This window comes from Apus apus, chromosome 1, assembly GCF_020740795.1.
Source record: "Apus apus isolate bApuApu2 chromosome 1, bApuApu2.pri.cur, whole genome shotgun sequence".
In the NCBI taxonomy this organism is placed as follows: Eukaryota; Metazoa; Chordata; class Aves; order Apodiformes; family Apodidae; genus Apus; species Apus apus.
Window position 1 is genome coordinate 156,627,513 of NC_067282.1, and position 19,647 is coordinate 156,647,159.

At 35.1% G+C, this 19,647-nt stretch overlaps 1 protein-coding gene across 2 annotated transcripts in view; it reads right to left on the minus strand.

Moving 5' to 3' along the window:
- Positions 1-19,647, minus strand: part of SCYL2 (SCY1 like pseudokinase 2) — a 39,667-nt gene that overhangs the window by 18,119 nt on the left and 1,901 nt on the right. The window contains exons 2-9 of one of the 2 annotated variants that reach the window (XM_051621769.1): positions 16,900-17,019; positions 15,924-16,128; positions 9,476-9,633; positions 5,867-6,011; positions 5,150-5,299; positions 4,372-4,593; positions 3,409-3,525; positions 1,156-1,281 (exon numbers count right to left, since the gene is read on the minus strand). In XM_051621769.1, coding sequence (XP_051477729.1) covers positions 1,156-1,281; positions 3,409-3,525; positions 4,372-4,593; positions 5,150-5,299; positions 5,867-6,011; positions 9,476-9,633; positions 15,924-16,100 — 1,095 coding nt within the window. In that variant the 5' untranslated portion in view covers positions 16,101-16,128; positions 16,900-17,019. The remainder of the gene's footprint in view (positions 1-1,155; positions 1,282-3,408; positions 3,526-4,371; positions 4,594-5,149; positions 5,300-5,866; positions 6,012-9,475; positions 9,634-15,923; positions 16,129-16,899; positions 17,020-19,647) is intronic. The other variant, XM_051621760.1, reaches the window with a different exon arrangement.

Below are 19,647 nucleotides of genomic sequence, written 5' to 3' on the forward strand. Positions count from 1 at the left end.
CTTACTCAATATGCTTTCTTTAAAAAGACCCTAAAAAGGCCGTTAAAAAAGACCCTGTCACCCCCCCAAAATAATCAGTTTTTCAGTATCCCATCACTCACTGAACAAGCACATAATCCTGCTATACCTCCCTGTAAAAATCCAGGTACATCATTCTGTAAATTGGATTCTGCTGACAAAACAGGTATTTACACTGTGGATGTTCTCAAATGCTTTAAAATCGCTAAAGAGAAAAACACAACTCCAGGGCACAGTCTCTTTCCTCACAAAATACACTACCAAGGCAGAAATAAAACAGTAATAATGGCCTAAAGGTGATTAGGTCAGCCAATGGCTGTCTAATGTTGTTAGGCATTTATTTCCAAATTCAAAGCATCAGCTACTTCTGATCAATAGAAAAAACTACTAAGTTAAAAAGAAGAGACTATTGCACATGAAGTTTGAATTCTGCACTGTGCAATTCCAAATAGAATCAAAAGTTTAAAACTTTAATGCAATGGTTGAGAAGCTCAGTTATTCTATCATGTATTAAACTAATACCATTTTTCTATCACATAGGCATTATGCCTTATATAAATTAAAGAATATCACAAAAGGAAAAGGAGTCAGTCTAGACATAGTGTCTGACACTACACAAAAGAAATCTGTAATGACAGACATTTGCCTTTGAGGCTTCAGGGCACTACTGGCACAAGCAAGCACTTAAGTCTGTTGAAGGAAAGGAAAACTGCATCATTCAACATTAAAGTACTGCCTTGCTATGAAAAAACTTGAAGCTATTTTATTGGGAGAAAACGTGATAACTTCAAAGGGCTGTGATAGCATCTGGAAACAAAGGGAAAGCCCTGTAAGTGGAGAGAAGACAACTCCCTTTCAAAGTGGATGAACTACAAGAGGACAAGCAAACTGTGGTTCCTTACAAATACTGCTAGCATAATTCGCCATTTTCTGTTTATATAACTATTGGTAGCTGACGAATATTTACCCACCAATTATTTTCTGATTTCCCCTTCTTTCCCACTACTGTATCCTGACAGTCTCACGGCAGTCTGTTTTGGTACGATGCTCCACAAAGCCAAGCATTCCCAGATTCAAAATATTAATAGATCTTCACATATTTTTAACTCACTATTTTAAGACACCATACAGACATACCTTAGGTAGTTTTGGCAGAACCTTTGGTAGACCTTTAAAAAACTGTGATTTCTGAAGGTTATCCCTTTGAAATAATGAATCAAAATACTGAAGCGTCATTGCTCCTACATCATCGAAGAATGGTATCTAAAAATAAGATTAAAAGCTTGTGATCTGGATGGAGACAACAATGACACTGTTACAAAGATTCTGTAATACAATAATCTATTTACTTTCTCAGTGCACTATAGTAAACCTTTAAAATTATGTGCCTGCAACTAACAATTAGAAAAGTTAATTTTTACATACTAAGTAGTATAACATTTTCAGATAAAGATTGATTATTATAACAGAATTTTCCTAACATTTTAAAGAAGCCCATGTAAGTTATGTGCATCTTAAGTAAATTATTACATATGAAATAATGTTGTCTACAAAAAATGGAATTAAAAACCCTCCTCAATTAAAAGTTCTCCTAGGAATCATTATGCTTTTTAATATTACAAAAAAGGATTACTGAATAGGCCATCCAGATCTGGCTACCATCCCTGGAAACTTATAATCATAAACAAGCATTTATATGCAATAAATGTGTAATTATGTAAATTTCTCTCCAATGTTCAGGCCCATTTCTAAATCCTGGCCGCTATAATTTCTCATATTGTAACAACTAAATACATAGATCAGGCTTACAAAGATGGCACCAACAAAATAGCAGGGGTTTCATCTATACCTGTGGTATGTCATATTAATACTGATAGAGCTCCTTCATCATTAATGAAAGGCTGATAAAAATGCCTTATGACAACATGATTGCTATACAAAAATCCATCCCAAACATTCAGCTTTCAGTTAGCCGATGAACAAAAAGACTAGAATCATGTCTATTCCAGACCTGTGCAAACTGGAATCAAAAGTTCTGTGTTCAAAAAATTGCATGAGTAGGATTCCTCCTTCCTTCTGGCTCTCAGTTTTAGTGAGGGCTACTATTTCAAATCTTGTGGGCTTACAACAGTTAAAGACGAATCATGGTCTCTCAGACTATGCAGAAACTTGTTTTCAGTTGAAAAATGTGTGCAAAAAAGAATATAAAAATATTTAAGGAAGCTCTGCTATAAGACAAAGAGAAGCTGATAAGGGTAGGGCAATAAAGAAAACATGCAGAAAAGCAGACTGGAGTAGAGCAATACAGAAGGAAAGACTATCAGCAGAGAATTGAAGCTAGTCTACACTGTGGACTTCAATTCTGTCTTCTAGGTCACATGCCAAGATGTATGTGATCATGGAATTCTACACAGGGGTTAACACAAGCTAGTTAAAACTAACAAGGTAACCTTGCCCATGACAAGCTCCATTTTAGCTCATGTCATGCTGGCCATAACAAGCCACTTTTGGAATTAAAGGACTAATATCTCAATCCTACAATTCAGGCTGTAGTGTAACCATGGTTAGAGAGACTTCATATCTTTATAAAACCATACTGCTTAATACAACCATTTACAGATTTGTCTGTTGTAGTCCTTCAGACAAGTGAGTTGATACGTAAGTAATATCTGCCAATTTCCTCACTCCCCATGTTTCAGCATGTATGTTGGCAGAAACATGACCTGCTACCCCTTCCTTCTTCGCTCACTGTTTCTTTCAACTGTTAAATACACTGTTTTCTCTCTCTGCGTAGAATCTTTATATAACAGGAAAAGAAGAAAATTGTTCAGCTAAACAAATCTGTAAGTAGGAACTTGAAAGGCTATTGGATATGAGAAAAGAAGGCATAAGACAAAGGAAGAATCATGTAAGTTCTACTTTCCGATATGAAAATACATGAAGAGTTTGTCAAATTAAACCTTAAACTAACCTACTTGCAATTTAAATTATTCTTCTTTATACTTAAGAATACACTGAAAATCATTAGCCAAAACTTAATCCTTACATTTATTGCCATTTACAATTTTATAGTTTTAAAATCCTTCCAATACAGTTTTAAAGACTGAATTGCATGAAAACATAGCATAGGAAATACTTACAACTGCACTGGAAAACAAAAAAATAGTATTGCATTGAATGTTTATTCTAAATTCTGTCTCAGCACCCACTTCTTCCATATTAATAAAGGTCAGCATAAGGACACCTTTTGGCATCAACTAACGTTACTTCCAAAACAGTAAAAAACTAAAATTAGTAACAGGAAAACACCTGAAAATAGCTCTATTGTTTCTGCAAATCAAATACTATTTTTCCTCTTCCCTGTGGCTACTGTATTTTCTGTGAACTGACCTTAGTCATTTGATCTGCGTCTGGTCGCACTGCTGGAGCTACATTTAAGAGCAGCTTTACATGTTCACGCACCTCCTCTGGTATGTTCTGAAGATTACTGGAGCTTAAACGGCTCAGCTGCGTAATTGAAGCACATGAAGTCACAACACGCTGCACATAACTATTTCCAAGATACAACAGGACTATATTTTGTACTCTTGATGGTTTCTTTACCCACACGTTTGATATCACTCCCTTCTCCCTTTTTTGAACTCATTTGCTTCTGAACCCACTTAAGACTTCTTTCTGTCTCCCAACAGCCTACCTGCTTCAGGTCACATTTTCCTGTTTCCAACTTACTATGTTCAGGTTACTGGAGAACACAAATCCAGTATTCTTAAACAGGTACATGTTATTATCTGAGGTGTTGACTACACACATGAAAACATAGTACATGCAATTAAGGCAATGGGCATTCAAAGTAGTTACGACAAGGTACATGATGTCAGCTGATCCAGGTAACTGTCTTCTGTTAATATTCATAGTCCACAAAGAATGTGGAATAGCTGATAATTAAGTGGATACCAATTGCAATGTCAAATCATGAAATCACTCTAAACTCAGCCATCTTCAACGGTTCAACATAGGTAATTCACTGTTTTGTGTTTCACACTGTTCACCCCAACAGGTAATGTACTTATTCTACAAAACCAGCATTCAACAAGTTTACAGAGAAATCATGTAAAAAATGAAATTTGTAGTTTATAAAGTTGGTACATGTAACCCTCTCTACACATATGTTTAACTCCCATCTTTTGCTAGGGTTCTTTTTTCTTGTAATAAAGAGAGCATTCAAGGCAAGATACCATTATTGGACTGTTTATGTTGGAGCACTAGTATTGTGTTCTAAATACTTAAAATCTATTTAAAACCAGTAACTTTTCAAATATGAAAATCAATAATAGTCACAAATACAATAAATACCTGATCCAGCTGTCTACTAAAGCTTTTATAAATATCCTGCTTGTTGACCTCAAAAATTGGTTTCCCTTTATTAAACACTGCATACATAACAGCTCCTAGAGAGTACATATCACTGGCTGTCTCACAGCTCACAGAGAGAATATATTCTGGGGCCAGATACTCAGGATTTGGAAGACACAAGGATGGCAAGTTTGGATCCCATTCCTTACAAGGGAACTTTGGCTAGAAGAGAAGAAAGTACATTTATTAGGGATTTTTAAAGAACATTTTAAATAAGGTATTTGAGCAGAAAATAGTTAAGGCACTCAAATTCAATTATGAATGGAACTAAAATGGAGGAAGGCAAAAATGTTTAGAACCTGTGTCTGTAACTTAGAGTGATTAGTTGATGCTGTTAAGCCTGAATATTAGAATAGTGAAGTGTAATGTAAAATAAAATTCACTCTAGGATGTAAGAACCAGGCACTGAGCGGATGCAACAGACTAAATTAGGAAGCTCTGCATGTCATCCAACATGCAAGTGAGCAGCAGTGGCACCGGCTTCAGCCTTTGTCTGAAACCATCACTAGTCTGTTTTGACTCCACTGAGCCAACTCAGACCAAAGGCAGCAAGCACTTCAAGTCCAGACCTGTTGCATTTATTCAAACTTCCTGCCAACAAAATACAGAGGTGAACATTAAATAAATTATTCTTTATTTAAATGCATGGTCATAAAACTCATTTCAGACAAAGATCTGAATTTGAAATAGAATGATCATAAATATAAATATGCATTACCTCCTGTTCAGATGGATTGTTTGACTGGATGCAAAAATCAAAGCCCATAATTTTCCATGCCCCACTCTTATTCAAAATTATATTTTCAGGAGTAACATTTCCATGGACCATTTTCACACTGCTATGCAAAAATGACAAGCCTTCAGAAACCTGTTGATCAAAGATTATTATTTTGGGTTAAATATTTCCCCAAATATCTCATAAGACTTAAAAAAAAAATCTGTTCCTGTCATAACAGTTAAATTGTTAAGTTATCTAAGAAACAATTTTTCACCACTATTTTAGGTACATCTTAAAAATTATGCATGAAGGATATTGAATAGAGATGGGTAACCAGCAGGTGAGATTACTAATGCCAATTAACTATCACAGCATAACAAAAATGCTTTTCAAAGTTGATCAACATTTTCACCACATAAAATCTCAGAGCTACTGTTCCTCCACAGAAGCTTCACATATGGTGAACATAGCTGTAGCACACACATTTATATGGAAAATAAAAATTAATTCTATTTTGTATTTTCCATGCCAGGATAAGCAAAACCAGTAGCAACTCAAAGCCTCCAGTGTTCATCCTCTCTTATACTTATAGTGACTAGGGCACTATCATCTCTCATTTCTCAATTATTTGATGCACTATAGGAAAACTTTGGCAGTTTACAAACTTTATAAAACTATCAGTAATGCTAAAAATTATAAAGACAACCTGTATCATACCTGAAGCAAACCATATTTGGTCTCCACATCATAAAGTTTGTATTCTTTAATGTCAGATGGTAAAGGAGAAGGTAGGTTGTCCCAGCTACCAAGAACGTTGGCTAAACTGGCACAGACTGGTTCTGTACAAAATGCCAAGCAATCCCTATAGTGGAAATACATAAAAACATTTCTTGTAAATAATGGCAATACATCTCTATACTGTGATTAAAGAACCATACAAACATCATATTATACATTACCAGAACCCTTGGTTCTACCTAACAACGTTACATTTCAGGTTTTGAATCTTTATAATATATAATTATATAATTATACTAGAGAAAAATATACAAATGTCTGAAGTATTTTTAAAAAATGGAATATAGAAAGCCACTTATTTTACTCTCTAACATTCACATACATCGCTAGTGATGCACACAATGTTTCATAAAAAGTTATAAGAAAACAAAGCTTTTCTTGTCCCGATCCAGGAAAATAAAACCAAATAATTCTTACTATTATTAAAACTTGTAAAATCAGGCTTTCAGCTCTTCCTGCAACTGGCATATCCCCAACTGAAGCAACACTTAATGTGGTCAGACAATGATCAGAAACAAAATTAATAAAACAAAAGGTAGCACCTGAATATTCTTTTACCTTGCAAATGAATAGAAGAGGTGCAAAGACAAATATTCTTGTTGTTTGAACAGCAGTTTGCATGTTAAGTGATTGTTTTCTATTGTTTTCCTCATGGAAAAACAACAGGTTTTGTTCATGCATTTTTGTGTCAACACTCACAAAGCAAGCTTCCCCACTTAAAGTGGACTGGTTTTAACACTATGCTTCAAAATTTTGAAGTCGTGAAAACAATTTATGCCTCAGTATCCCACTCCCATTTTTGGTTTTTTTGAGACAGCATTACATGGATGGTAGCACACATACCTGGTTTAAGAATGAGTAATTTGTGGGAACGATAAATTATACGATAAAGCATCAGTAGAACACAGAAAACTGAGACTGAGTAACAGTAATAAAGATGTATTTTTGAAAAGAGAAGAAGACAGAAGTTTAACTTCTTGATCATTTCATAAAAACATCACAGAAGACACAATGCCTCGGCATGAAACTACCACATAGGTTTTATATATCTCGATAATTAAGCTTGCTCTTTGAAGTAAAACATGGCTGATGAAACATGCAAATCTCTTATTACTTAGCAGATTTTAGTTTTACTTTAGTTTTCTCTACTGCCTTTCTGAAGGAAAAACAACTGTAAATTAAAATACTTTGAATCATACATGTCAGCCAACCTGACAGAACATTTTTCTTTGGTGTCCTTCCCACCATTCCATTCATGCCCTCCATGTTTCCAGTAACACAGCTTGGGCTACAAAGCCTGGTTTTGTAGTAATCCCAAGGAAGAATCAGAGAACAGAAAGACCAAGTCCTTGATTTTCAGTCTGACCTAAATTTTTTACCATAGATCTCATACATTTAGTTATGGTTAAGGCATAAACGATAGAAAATAGCTAGAGAAAAGTTATTCAGTGGTTTTCGTAACATAAACTCTCTGATTGCTGTTGTTTTGAAGGAACAAAAAAATAGCTGTTTATTTTTTACTTTGGGAGCTTATTAAATAAGGAACCAAACCAGAGTAACGGAAGGATGAGGCAAATCTACTTAAAGCAACTGAATAATGCAGAAGCTGATGTCTGCCATACAGTGCAGGATCTTCAACAGTTGCTTGAATAATATAAAAATGGAATTCAAGCAACATAATCAAAAGAAAATAAGTTAAAAATAAAAATTATGACTAAAAATGCATACGCTTTGAGAAAAACTGCAACAGATGGAACGTCTAGTAAATTAAGCATCTAGGACTCCCCACACAACTTCATTTTTAATGGGTAGTAATGACATAAGTGAACTTGTAATTTGGTTTTTTTCATCCTTTTCTCTGTCTACTTCAGCTCTGCAGGTAAACCAAGTACCTTTTGCCCCACAAAGAAGGAATAAAGGGTGACTTGCAAGCACTTCAACACAAAGGTATGTTACTTTGGAGACACAAAAAAAGACCAGGTACAGTCTAGCCAGAAGGAGCCAATGACAGATTTCTTCAAGAATAAGCACTCTGTAAAGATCCACAATTTTACAGAAATCTTCAAGCATGCTTTCATAAAGTTACACACAACTATCCTAAGCAAACTTTTCTTTTAGGAACCCCTTCCAAAAGCCACTACATCAGTTTCTGGCACAGAAAGCAACTGGACAGGTTTTGTGCTACTGGTGTTTCTACCAGTAGCTGAGCGTGCCAAGTATGCACAGAACACTAGGAGCAAAGCACAGGACATGACTAAAAATTCACAAATGAGAACTCTGACATAACTACACCGTTTATTTTAGTAAAAGGCTTAAATTCTTCAAAAAAAGAACACCAAAGCTTTCTTAAAACTGCAAGGTATGAATCTGAGCCTTTTTTTCTGAAGTGCAGAGATCAGGGGAAGAAAGATGCCCTTTCTAAGTCAAGCGAAATACTGTGACAACTTCACGAACTCCACTCCCGAGATTCACCTGCACGCACTATGACTGAGATGACCTTAGGCCTTTTAGTGTGCAACCATTTATTTACTGTTGTAGAGTACTGAGAGCTGCCTTCAACTACCTAAATTAATCTTCCTTAGGCTTTTGTGATAGCATACTGAACCACAGGGGCAATGACAGCTTTGAACCCTTGTTAATGTAAAATGTGTTTAATACTGTAGGAAAGATATACATGAATATGCAAGTCTGATTTGATCTAAGAAATCTTTGCCCAAGTAGGCACTGCAAAGATGAAGAGGCATTCCTGCAGTATTGTCAGCTCTCAGAAGCCAGGACATTTGGAAAAATGCATCTTAACAAACACAATAAAAAAAGGAGAGTTTGAAACATAATGTACATTCATCTTTCTTAGGCTACAATTTAGAACAACTACTTTGGAAAACAAACTTCTAAAATCTTAATTATCTTCCTCAATAAGATTTCAGTTTTATTTTCAGCTGTATCAGCTTTCTGTTTTAACATGGAGCCTTCATTTTAATTGTTAGATTTAGTGTGCTGTCATCACTGCAGCTGAATGATAAATCTGTAAGACTAACCCATTATTGTGCCTAGTGATCAACTTTACAAAAACCAAATAAGCAGTACAAAGACACACCCCCTCGATTGGCATTTGGGGATCTTTTAAACTCGTATGTGGCCACAACACATACAATTTACCAAAGATCTCCAATATAAATGTATGAACAACCTTTTGAAAGAAAACAATTTTTCAGAGATTTCTTTAAAAATTACATAAATCAAACTACCAAATTTTCACGCTGTAAGGGTCATGTATAGTTTTATAGTGGCAACTGGACTAAGACCACACAATAGATTATGAATTAGATTCACTAGACTCACAATGGAAGTGCATCCTCTGGCTCGGGAGGAAAAAAATTCTGGGGGTGGGGTAAATACCATTCTCACATGAGTAAATACAATGACCTTGAAGCTCCTGAGATACATGTGTTGAATGTTCCAGATATTTTATGTCCAATAACCAAACAATTATCAAGAAAGTCTGTTCTCAACTTTACTACAGCTTACCTGGATTCTTCCAACGGATGTTGAACAGTAAGTAGTCGAGGGTGTCGAAGCCTGGTTAGCTGTTGAACACCTCGTTTTAAAGAATCAATAATCTGATCCTTTTCAAATTTTTGATACTTGTCTATTAGTTTCTTATCAAAGACAAAAACAGCCACTTCCTAAAAACAGGCAACAAAATTCACTCAGTATAACATAGCCAAAACCCAAGCCTATACACAGTTACATAAACACACACATTCTTTGAATCAACAGCACAATCCCACCAATGCAGTAAGTACTTCAATGTATATGTACATACACTTATTTATTGTTCTTACTCTGTCCCAGTCATAGTCACACAGGTTACTGTATATAACTTCTGGAATATATATTATAATAGAAGGTCCTTAGCTTACAATCACTAATATATGATTTATAACCACTATCTACACAGTGACAAAGTAGCAGATCCACAGGACAGAAATCACCTTGATTATAAGTAGATAAAAGCATTTACATCAACTATGAACAATTACAATATTCTGAGCATATATGAGCTCATCTGACAGTAAGTATATCAAGTGGTGCTTTATTAAACCACACCCTTTCTCAGTGTTCTGCTCCAAACCAGTATGATCTACATTAAATTAGATATTCATGAAAGACAATTATAGTCACAGTAATCAGTCTGATTAAACCATTCATGTGACAAAACATGAAAATTTTTCCAGTACTTAAACGTGTTAAAAGTCCCAGAAATGTAGTAATGTTAAAACCAGAAAAAACAGTTATTCCAACCAAACTTTACAAATTAAGTGGGAGAAAAATAAGGCATTTACATGAAACTTTGAAATTACAGAGGTTGGTGTGAAATAAAAAAATAGATTACATCACCGTCTTGGAAGCAATTAAATAGAAATAAACCAATTGAAGAAAAAAGGAGTTTAAAACTTTCTCAAGAAATGGAGACATTCTTATACTCCTATAATAGCATTATAAATAATAATAAAGGTTAGAAACCAGCAGTAAATAATATGAAAATATAGTTTTCAGTCCCAAGACAATGTCTACGCTATATAGGGTGTTTATGTTATAAAATGTATCACATTTTATAACCATGATTCTAATTAACATCTCACATGAACAGCTACATTGTTGATTAAAAAAAAACCTCAAAAATGTCTAGAAATAGGCTATACAAAAAAAAGAAATTCAGTCAATACACAAAAAAATTGGTTTATATTTTTTAGCTTATACCTATTTCATTAAGCCATTAGCAGGTTCTATAACTTACTCAAGCAAGTACACTTCCCTGATCGGACTCACACCAGGTCTTTGCTCCAGCTCTTAAGTGTGATGGAACAAACATTAACATTGACACAAGGCAGGGAGGAACCAATGAGACAGGATAGTAGACATATACTACACCAAATATTCAAAACCACACATTTTCCAGTACAAAGTGTGAACGTATGGAGCAGTACAGGACCAGTAAAAAGTTTCAAACTAATCCAGCACTTCTGAAAGCACTGCTGTTTAATAACAAGTGAAAAGACTCAGAAAGTGAATATTCAAATTCTATAGTATGGGACATCAGCCATGGTTTGAATATTTTATGATGGCTATAAATAGGTTCTATTGCTGCTTGCTGCAATCCTGCATGGTTTGTTTGAAGTTCGACAGAATTTTTACATATCTAAAATTAGCTCATATTTAAGTAGGTACATGATTTTGTAGGATTCTAGGTATGAAAATGATTGCTATCATATGGATTTTGAAGGCTTAGTTATTGTGGAGTGTCAAGAATCAAAATAATTTGAGCTGTGTGACAACTTGCTTTTAATACCTTCATTTTCATGTAACACATCTGATACAAGAAAGCATTCAGCCATCTCTGTCTGCTCCTGGACATGAAAATGTTAAATGTCTTCTCATATTAATAATTCAAAATATGTCATTCTGAAATTCAATTCTATAATAAACGTTGATTTTTATATGCAGCATGCCTTATCAACAATGTAACATCTTAAGGCACACAAGTCACCAGCTATTATTGTGCAAAAAAATGAAGAAATAGATGAGTCATGGGCCATAGAACCCACTCTCAATGCACCAAATTTACTGAAACTATATAGTACACTCAGAAACATTTAAAAGTGTTCATGCCTGGGACAGTTAACTTGAACTGGCCAAAGGGCTATTACATATCAGGTAACTTTATGTGCACTGATAAAAACTAGGGCAGAGCAAGAAGGAGGGAGGGGGCTGCCTCCAAAATGGCTGTTGTCTGGAGACTAGCTGAGCATCAGCCTGTCTATGGGATGTGGTGAGAAATTTTGTTTAGCTTGTTTTTTTCCCCTCTTCTTTCACCTATGAAACTGACCTACGAGTTTTCTTGCTTTTCTTCTTCCTATTTTCTGCCCTCATCCTGCTGGGAGTGGGGAAGTGAGTGAATAGCTGCTTGGGTGCTTGGTTGCTGGGTGGGGTCAACCCACTACATCCTCTAAGTCCATTTGCTATCCTGCATTCCTTATGAAACACAAATCAGTTTGAAACACGTGCTGACAGTTTAAGACACATGTCCCTATTTACCCATATAAATACCTTCCGAACCAAAGAGAATGTAAAAAACCTGCTACTAATCTTAGCCAATGCAACTGCTAAAAAAAGTTAAGAAACGAGCAAGGGGAGAAAGAGAGAATTCTCAAGCAAGTCCTACTTTTTTCTCATGCAAGGAAAAAGTACTGCTGATGTCCATGAACAAAAGCCATGGTCAAGGGAAAGAAATATAAATAGTACACCTATCCTGGATGCTTCTTTGCAAGGCTGTGCTCCATCACTTCCAGTCTAGCCCCTGATGTCCCCTGCCCCTAGCAGAAAAAGGCAACCAGGCAACAAAGGCATGTCATGCTTTCTCCCCTGCCCCCAAGAAGAACTCAAAAATTCAGAAACACTGGGTTTGTGTGTTAAAAAAGGCGCAAACAAAATTAAAAAGTATTCTAAATTAAAGACTAAATTAAAAGCTGTGGAAATGTAATGATAATGGAATAGCTATATCTCTTCCTATTCATCTCATTGGATATTGCGAAAACATGTTAATAACAGCAGTAAAATATTCAAGCATTCTAGTGATGAATACTACAGAAATTTAAATCCTTTTTTCAGTGACATTTTGAATAGTTTGGAGTAATAATGCCAGAGACTAAGTACAAAACAATAAGGGGGGGGGAAAAAACAAACAAAAACCACACACCAACAAAAAAACCTCAGAAAACATTTAAGAACTACAGTTCATCATCTATGCTGGGCACTGAATGATACCATGCTGTCACAGAAAAAAATTAAATGTGATCATGTTAAAGACTAAGTCAGGAACAGAAAAGCAGAGGAAATGCTCATGTAGCAGTCACAGTGCTTGATTTTAGAAACTTTTATTTCCCTCTCATTTTTGTTCTCTCTTTTACTCATATGCACTCCAATATTTTTAAATGAATAATCAAATGTAACTCAATATGCAAACACATGATGTTTTACTAAAGCCTCCCACTGTTCAAAGCAAAATAGTCTCTAAACTAAATACTGTAAAGCATTTCAGTATTACTCTGGTATTTTGCCAGATGATGTTTTACCTCCAGCTTTTTTTAGAAGTTTGCCAATGTTTTTTTTATAACCCTACTTTCCCATCTGTTTGTTTCAGTCACAAGGTATTCAATACAACTATTGCAGTTCTTAAATTAATTTAGTCTTTAAAGCTTGAATAGTGGGAAGCTTTCATTTCAAAGCTACTGTATGCACAGCCAAAACAACATAAATCTGTCTTAAATACCATTAATATATTTAGTACTACCACAATAAAAGTTAAACATGACTGCAGCAGTCTTGAAGTCCAAACCATTATCTCCTAAATTCTGCTAGCTTTTACGACTGAGCTGCCAACAAGAACATTAAGCGATGTAATCCCACCTATTTCTTCATGATCACACTTTCGAAACAAAAAGGACAAGTGACGTTTTATGCCAGAGAAAAAATAAAAATGCAAGTGCATAAAGACTAATTTAACAAATCCAAAATGAGCAGAAGTACATACTTTAAAATTAGCAACATTACTTCATCTATACAGATATAACTAGAAAGATTCATAAAACTTTCAATAAAATGGAGGAAGTCAGCTATCAAATAGCAACAGTCAAACATATGCACACAGGTAACTTCCTCATATTATGTTAGGCTGTTATTCAGTCACCTAAAAACTAAGCAAGAAAAGAAAAGACACATACAAAAACTCCAACCAAACAAAAAAAAAAACCCCAAACTGAAACATTTAGAAACCCAGGATATCCAGCAAGGCAGAAACTTTGCAGAACTCTAAAGAATAATGAAATCATACATATCTACAGAGATGGAATATTTTTAACTGTCCACTGACTTTGAAAAGGAACCAAATTAATCCATATTTGATAACTTCAGCTGACCAACTTCAGCAAGACTGGTTGGTGACTTCCATTTGTCTTGTAAAGATTTCTGATCAGCTCTACTGCTGTAATATTAAACCCCCAAATTTAGTTATTTTATCTGGCGACAGTGATTTAAATTACTTGTGTTGTTGAAAATTGACAACAACACAGGCAATTAAGCCTGTACATCCTGCTTGTCTGATCATGATACACATGTACTGTAAAAAATCTAAGTGCTTGTAGCTTCAAATTAGATATATTCACTTGCAACACAGCAAATATGTACATCACTTCACAAAAGTGACTGCTACCAAGTGGTAAATGACAGCCAGTCACTTCCACACTGCCCAGACAGCATTCAAAAGGTACATGTAAAAGACATTTAAAATAATGTTAAATAACAGATACATTGCAGTACAACACAACATAAATTGATTGTATTGCTGCATAGTTTCATTTTGCAAAGGCAAACTGAATGTTGCCATGATGTTAACTAACTACTATTAATAATAAACGGTAATCACCAGCCAACTAAAATTCCCTGCAGAACAACTGCTGCTGTATTTTAGTGAATAATGATGGCATAAAAATTTACAGAAAGATTTGAGGGTTTACAGACATATAAACAGGATCATATATGGTAACATCTGAACTAAAACTCTGCAAAATCATTGGTCAGAGCAGTGCTTCAAAGCTTGTAAACACGACTGAGAGGAACCAAGTTACACACAATGAAACAAACTTGCTACAACTCTCTAGACCCTCAAACTACACTTGGTCAAAAAAACTAAAAAAACGATCATATTTTCAATGTTACAACTTGAAAAAGACAAAAAAACCCCCACAACCCAAACAACTGGTACATTTGTAAACTCAGTAAACACTAGACAGCTGCAACAGCTAGATAGATGCTTGAGACTATGGCAAAAGTACCTGCTTAATGTTACTCAGATTCTGTCACAATCAGCTCACACAATTCTCCGCAGATTATTTATTCTGTGCAGTATATTTCTTCTCTATTTGCTACAGTTTATTTTCTGACAATCTAACAGATTGTATATATGTTTTCCAAATTTGTTCCTTTGTATCCATCTCTTTTTGGTACATCTGTAGCAAACTGATTTACTGTCTAAGTGACTTCACATCATTTCAGCATCAAGTTTAACTGAAGGCCATAATGTATTCACTCTCATATTTATTAATTGAAAATTCTGTTTCCTCTCCAAGTTTGAAAAAAGACTTTTCACATTTCTGCATTACAATAAAATCATTTTCTATAACAGCAGTTCTTCAATTCTGTTTTTCTAGCAAACCATCTTCCAAAGTCACAATGCCACTTTCACTCACACGTGACTTCAACAGTCAAAACCTTATATTTGAGTGCTCTAAATCTTAATACTTTAAGGAAACTAAAAGGGAACAATACATATCTGAAAGCAGCACAGGGGAGGCTCAACTCACTTCCTCCACAGTCTCCTCTATCCCATGCCTTCCTGTTACTGTATCACATGACTTAACATTTCTAACCCGTCAATTTCTGTATGAAATTTCTGTATTTCAGGTGAGCAAAAAACTACAGTCTCTTCTGCTGAAAACAAATTATGCACACTTTATGATAATTTTAAACTGTAAAAACCAGTACTGCTACCAAAAAACCCAAACAAACTGCAAGGAAAAAAAAAAAGGGGGGAACTAATCCATGTTAAAACAAGCTTCTTCCTTCTTGTCAGATCAGTTTTAACTCAGATTAATTCTTGATCTTGGTTTTGAACTGTATGCTATGAATGCAGAACCACTTCTTTCTTGAGCAGGGAATGCTTAAAGCAACTATCACTTACGTAGCTGAGAACATTCTATTTAAATACCGTTGAGTTCTTAATTTCATTTTACTTACAGTAATACCTTTAGCATTAGTCTACCCTGTTGGATTTTGTTTTTAAATGCCACTTACCAGCTGCTACCCTCAAGTCTGTCTTCTAATGCTTATAAACTTAGGTCTTAACTTGACAACTCACCTGTTTTGTTGATTTTTTAGTCCCATTAAATATCTTCCAAGCAAGACCATTACCACCACTGGCAATATGTCGGCCAACATCAAATTCCCTGGTAACAGGATTTCCCATGACTGCACTGGTGACATCAGCCGTTACCTTTGTAACGGTACTCTTCAATTTATTCAGCATGGACTCCATTGTCTCAGATGTGCACCAATGTATTACCCTACAAAGACAAGAAAAAAAACAACAACTACATAGTCCTGTCACAATTTCTGTTAACATAAGAAGCGTGTTGTAAACTGTAACATGTAACCAAGGATCCAACAGGATACAGGAGTAACCCAGAAAAATAATACTGAAATATAACTTCAAGGTCTTTGCAGTTACACGTATTCACACTGCATGCACACTCTCTGCACATGCTTGGGGATTTTATGTCATTGCTTCTACTTCTTCTCATAAACTTCTCAGTCACTTGATCATTCTACATTAGATCTAACAATGCAATTAAGGACTGAGAACTTCAACCATTTATTGAAAATAAGTAACTGAATAAAGCAGAGAATCTATAAATTGTTCCCATGAAGGGAAAGATTCACACCTTGTATATCAATATAAACAAAGAGAACCAAATATGAAGGAAACCAGACTTCTTTAATTCCAATGCTCATGGAATTACACATTTTCTGAAGAGAGGGATTGCTTAAGATCCCAGATCAGCAAAAGAAGAGATGTGTATTACACATAAGACAAGTAGAAAGTGTGTTCTTTCCTACATTGTGACTGTCAAAATACAAGCTTAAAATTGGCCAGCAGAGTGCTGACATTACTAGTAGTATTATCTAAATATTAATGAACTTAAGTATTAATCAGAGGCCACAGGGGAAGGAAACAAGAAACAATGTTTTTATCCTTTATTTTAACAAAATTCTACAAGGAAGTTTCTTATATATCACCTTACAAATTTAAGACCTAAAAGACTGTGGTGGCTTACAGTTTAGTTCCTCTTTCCCTGTACTGTGTACTTCCAGTTTTCCGAGTTGTGATAATTCGTTCCAAAAGAATCTGACTTGGTAGTCTGCCAGACAGAAGTTCTGAATCCTATGTCTCTCTGCTAATGGATACACAAGAAAGAATGACAACAGGAAAGAAAACATGAGGAGGGGAAAGAAGAAAAGATAGACAGACGCTCTTCCTTATTGGTGTGAGAAAAGACAGAAGAGAATGCAAGAAGTAATTACTTCCTGGAATTAGTATTACATGGTATATTCAAAAGCAACATTTAAGGATATTTCTTCATACTTTTTAAAATAAGGTGTGAGGAGTACTAATTTCTTCAACCTATAGGAAAATAAACATAAGACAGCACACCAGCAAATGCACTGAAATCTGCAGAAATACTGTTTTAATTTATGGTCTTATTTACCAAATACTAATTTCATTGGCATAATTCACATAAAACTACTTCTTTGAAAAACAGAGAATGTTATTCCTATTCAAATGGAAGTGACAAGATTTTTTTTGTGATGAAGATGATATTTTCCATGTCATAGTAACAACAACAAAAGAAGTAGAAGGCACTAACAAATAACTCACTGAGCACTGGGACTAATTAGCCCCAGTGACCCTCAGATGTGAGATGCTTGCTTATATAAACTAAATCTCTTCCCTCTGTATACCTTTATGAGGCAATGTTCTGGCCTACAGAGATTATCTGGTGTCTATTAATACAATCACTTATGCCACACCTTTATCCACATTCAATACACCAATGGAGATTTTTTCCTTTCCACAGCTTCTGAGACTCATAGAACTTATTTTTGACACCTGTATAGCTCAGTCCACCTTGACTGAAATCAACCACACTAAATTATCTGGATATGCACATCTTCCCTCCCTGGTACTATAGATATGATTCCATTAAAAATCAAAACAAATAATCTGCTTAGTATTAAATTGGAAAGACAGACTTATTTTCTAAAAGAAGTAATATACTAAGCAAAACTTCCTAAAAAGTTCTATGAGTTACTGAACAATTCAATCCTGTGTAGATGTAACTATTAACCTAGTCCTGAGCAAACTATTGCACAGTGTTGGAAGCAACACAGCTACATTGCTCTGGCTTGATTGTTGTTGCAGTTATATCCCATCTTCAGTATTCTTTCAAAATGAAATGTAGAAATACAGTCATACTGTGGCTCCATAGATATTTCTCCAACTTCCGTGTCAGCTGTGACACAACTTCACACTATTAAAAGGAGAACCAGAGTAGCAGTTTCACGAAAATTTTTAAAAGAAAGGTATCTAGCTGCATAGATCTTGATTTTGCAAATACTCCACTTTAAAATCTGAAACAGTAGCTATGGCTTCAATGTGACTACTCATGAGCAGAACCAGATATGACTGCAAGCATATTCAGGGTGGAGTTAGTCTTAATTATGGGGAATTTGAGTTTTATATATAAGAAATTGAGTCCAAATACAATGAGATAATCTTAAGAATAATTAAGTACTTACTCGGTATATATTAAGTGTTTTTTTGAGAATATAGCTGGAAATAAATTTCAGAATCATGCAATTCCTTTATTACGTAACTTAATTACAGTACATGATGTTCTGTTTCACAGAATCACAGAATGTTAGGGGCTGCAAGGGACCTCTGAAGATCATTGAGTCCAACCCCCCTGCCAGAGCAGGACCAAAAAAACTAGGGCAGATCACTTAGAAAGGCATCCAGACAGGTCTTGAAAGTCTCTAGAGAAGGAGACTCCACAACCTCTCTGGAGAGCCTGTTCCAGTGCTCTGTAACCCTCACAGTAAAGAAGTTCTTCCTCATGTTGAGGTGGAGGAAGAATTTTTCAATATATTAATTCTATTTTATGAATTCTTCTATAGAAAAATGCATGCAATTCTTAACTGTGCAGCCCAAGACCAAACTGTTGTTACACATAAGCCAATATTCCTGCATAAAGGAACTTTTCATTAACCTGACAAATAGGTAGAAACAAGAATCATGGAGTATTATGAATAGGACCTATAGGTATTTCCAGCTCTGAGATTTTATTCTGCAACTATTCCACCAGGCAAACTCTATATGCTAAAGAACTATTAAATCAATCCTAATAAGTTTAAGATAATTACAAGTCTAATTTATTTGTTTTTAAAGCTTATGCTTTTTTGGATTTTCATTCACTTCCAGCCATCAAACCCTCTCTAATATCAATGCAACACAAACTTTTGTTAGAATTCTCAAAATGAGACGTTGTGCAAAATTAATTGTAGAGCTAGTAGGAAGAAAATGCATGTACATGGAACATGGGTATGTTCAAATTCCTTTCTATAAAATTGAAAGGAAGGTTGTCTATACAAATGGTGGAAAAATGGTGTAGTACTTATTTAATCAGAAGTGCCCTCTGCTGTGGGTGACAGGCTAACTGCAGTGAGAAGCCTGGAAATGCCACTAGGTGAGAATGATAACAGCATTCCAGTGTCTGAAGGGTTAGGACTTAAAAAAGCAAGCCTGGTAGGCCCTGTCCAACCTGTTCCTCTCCAGCTTGACAGCACGCAATCTACTGTTTAACTTAGCTACTGAGTAAGGAGTACTATGAAACTAACTTCCCAATATGCAGCTCGGGCTTTTGAGTTTATGTCCATCTAACACTGTCAATTTGTAGAAATCCTCATGTCAGCATTTGAACTGTAATCTAAAATAGTGCATTTCTTTTGCTGTATAAAAATTATTA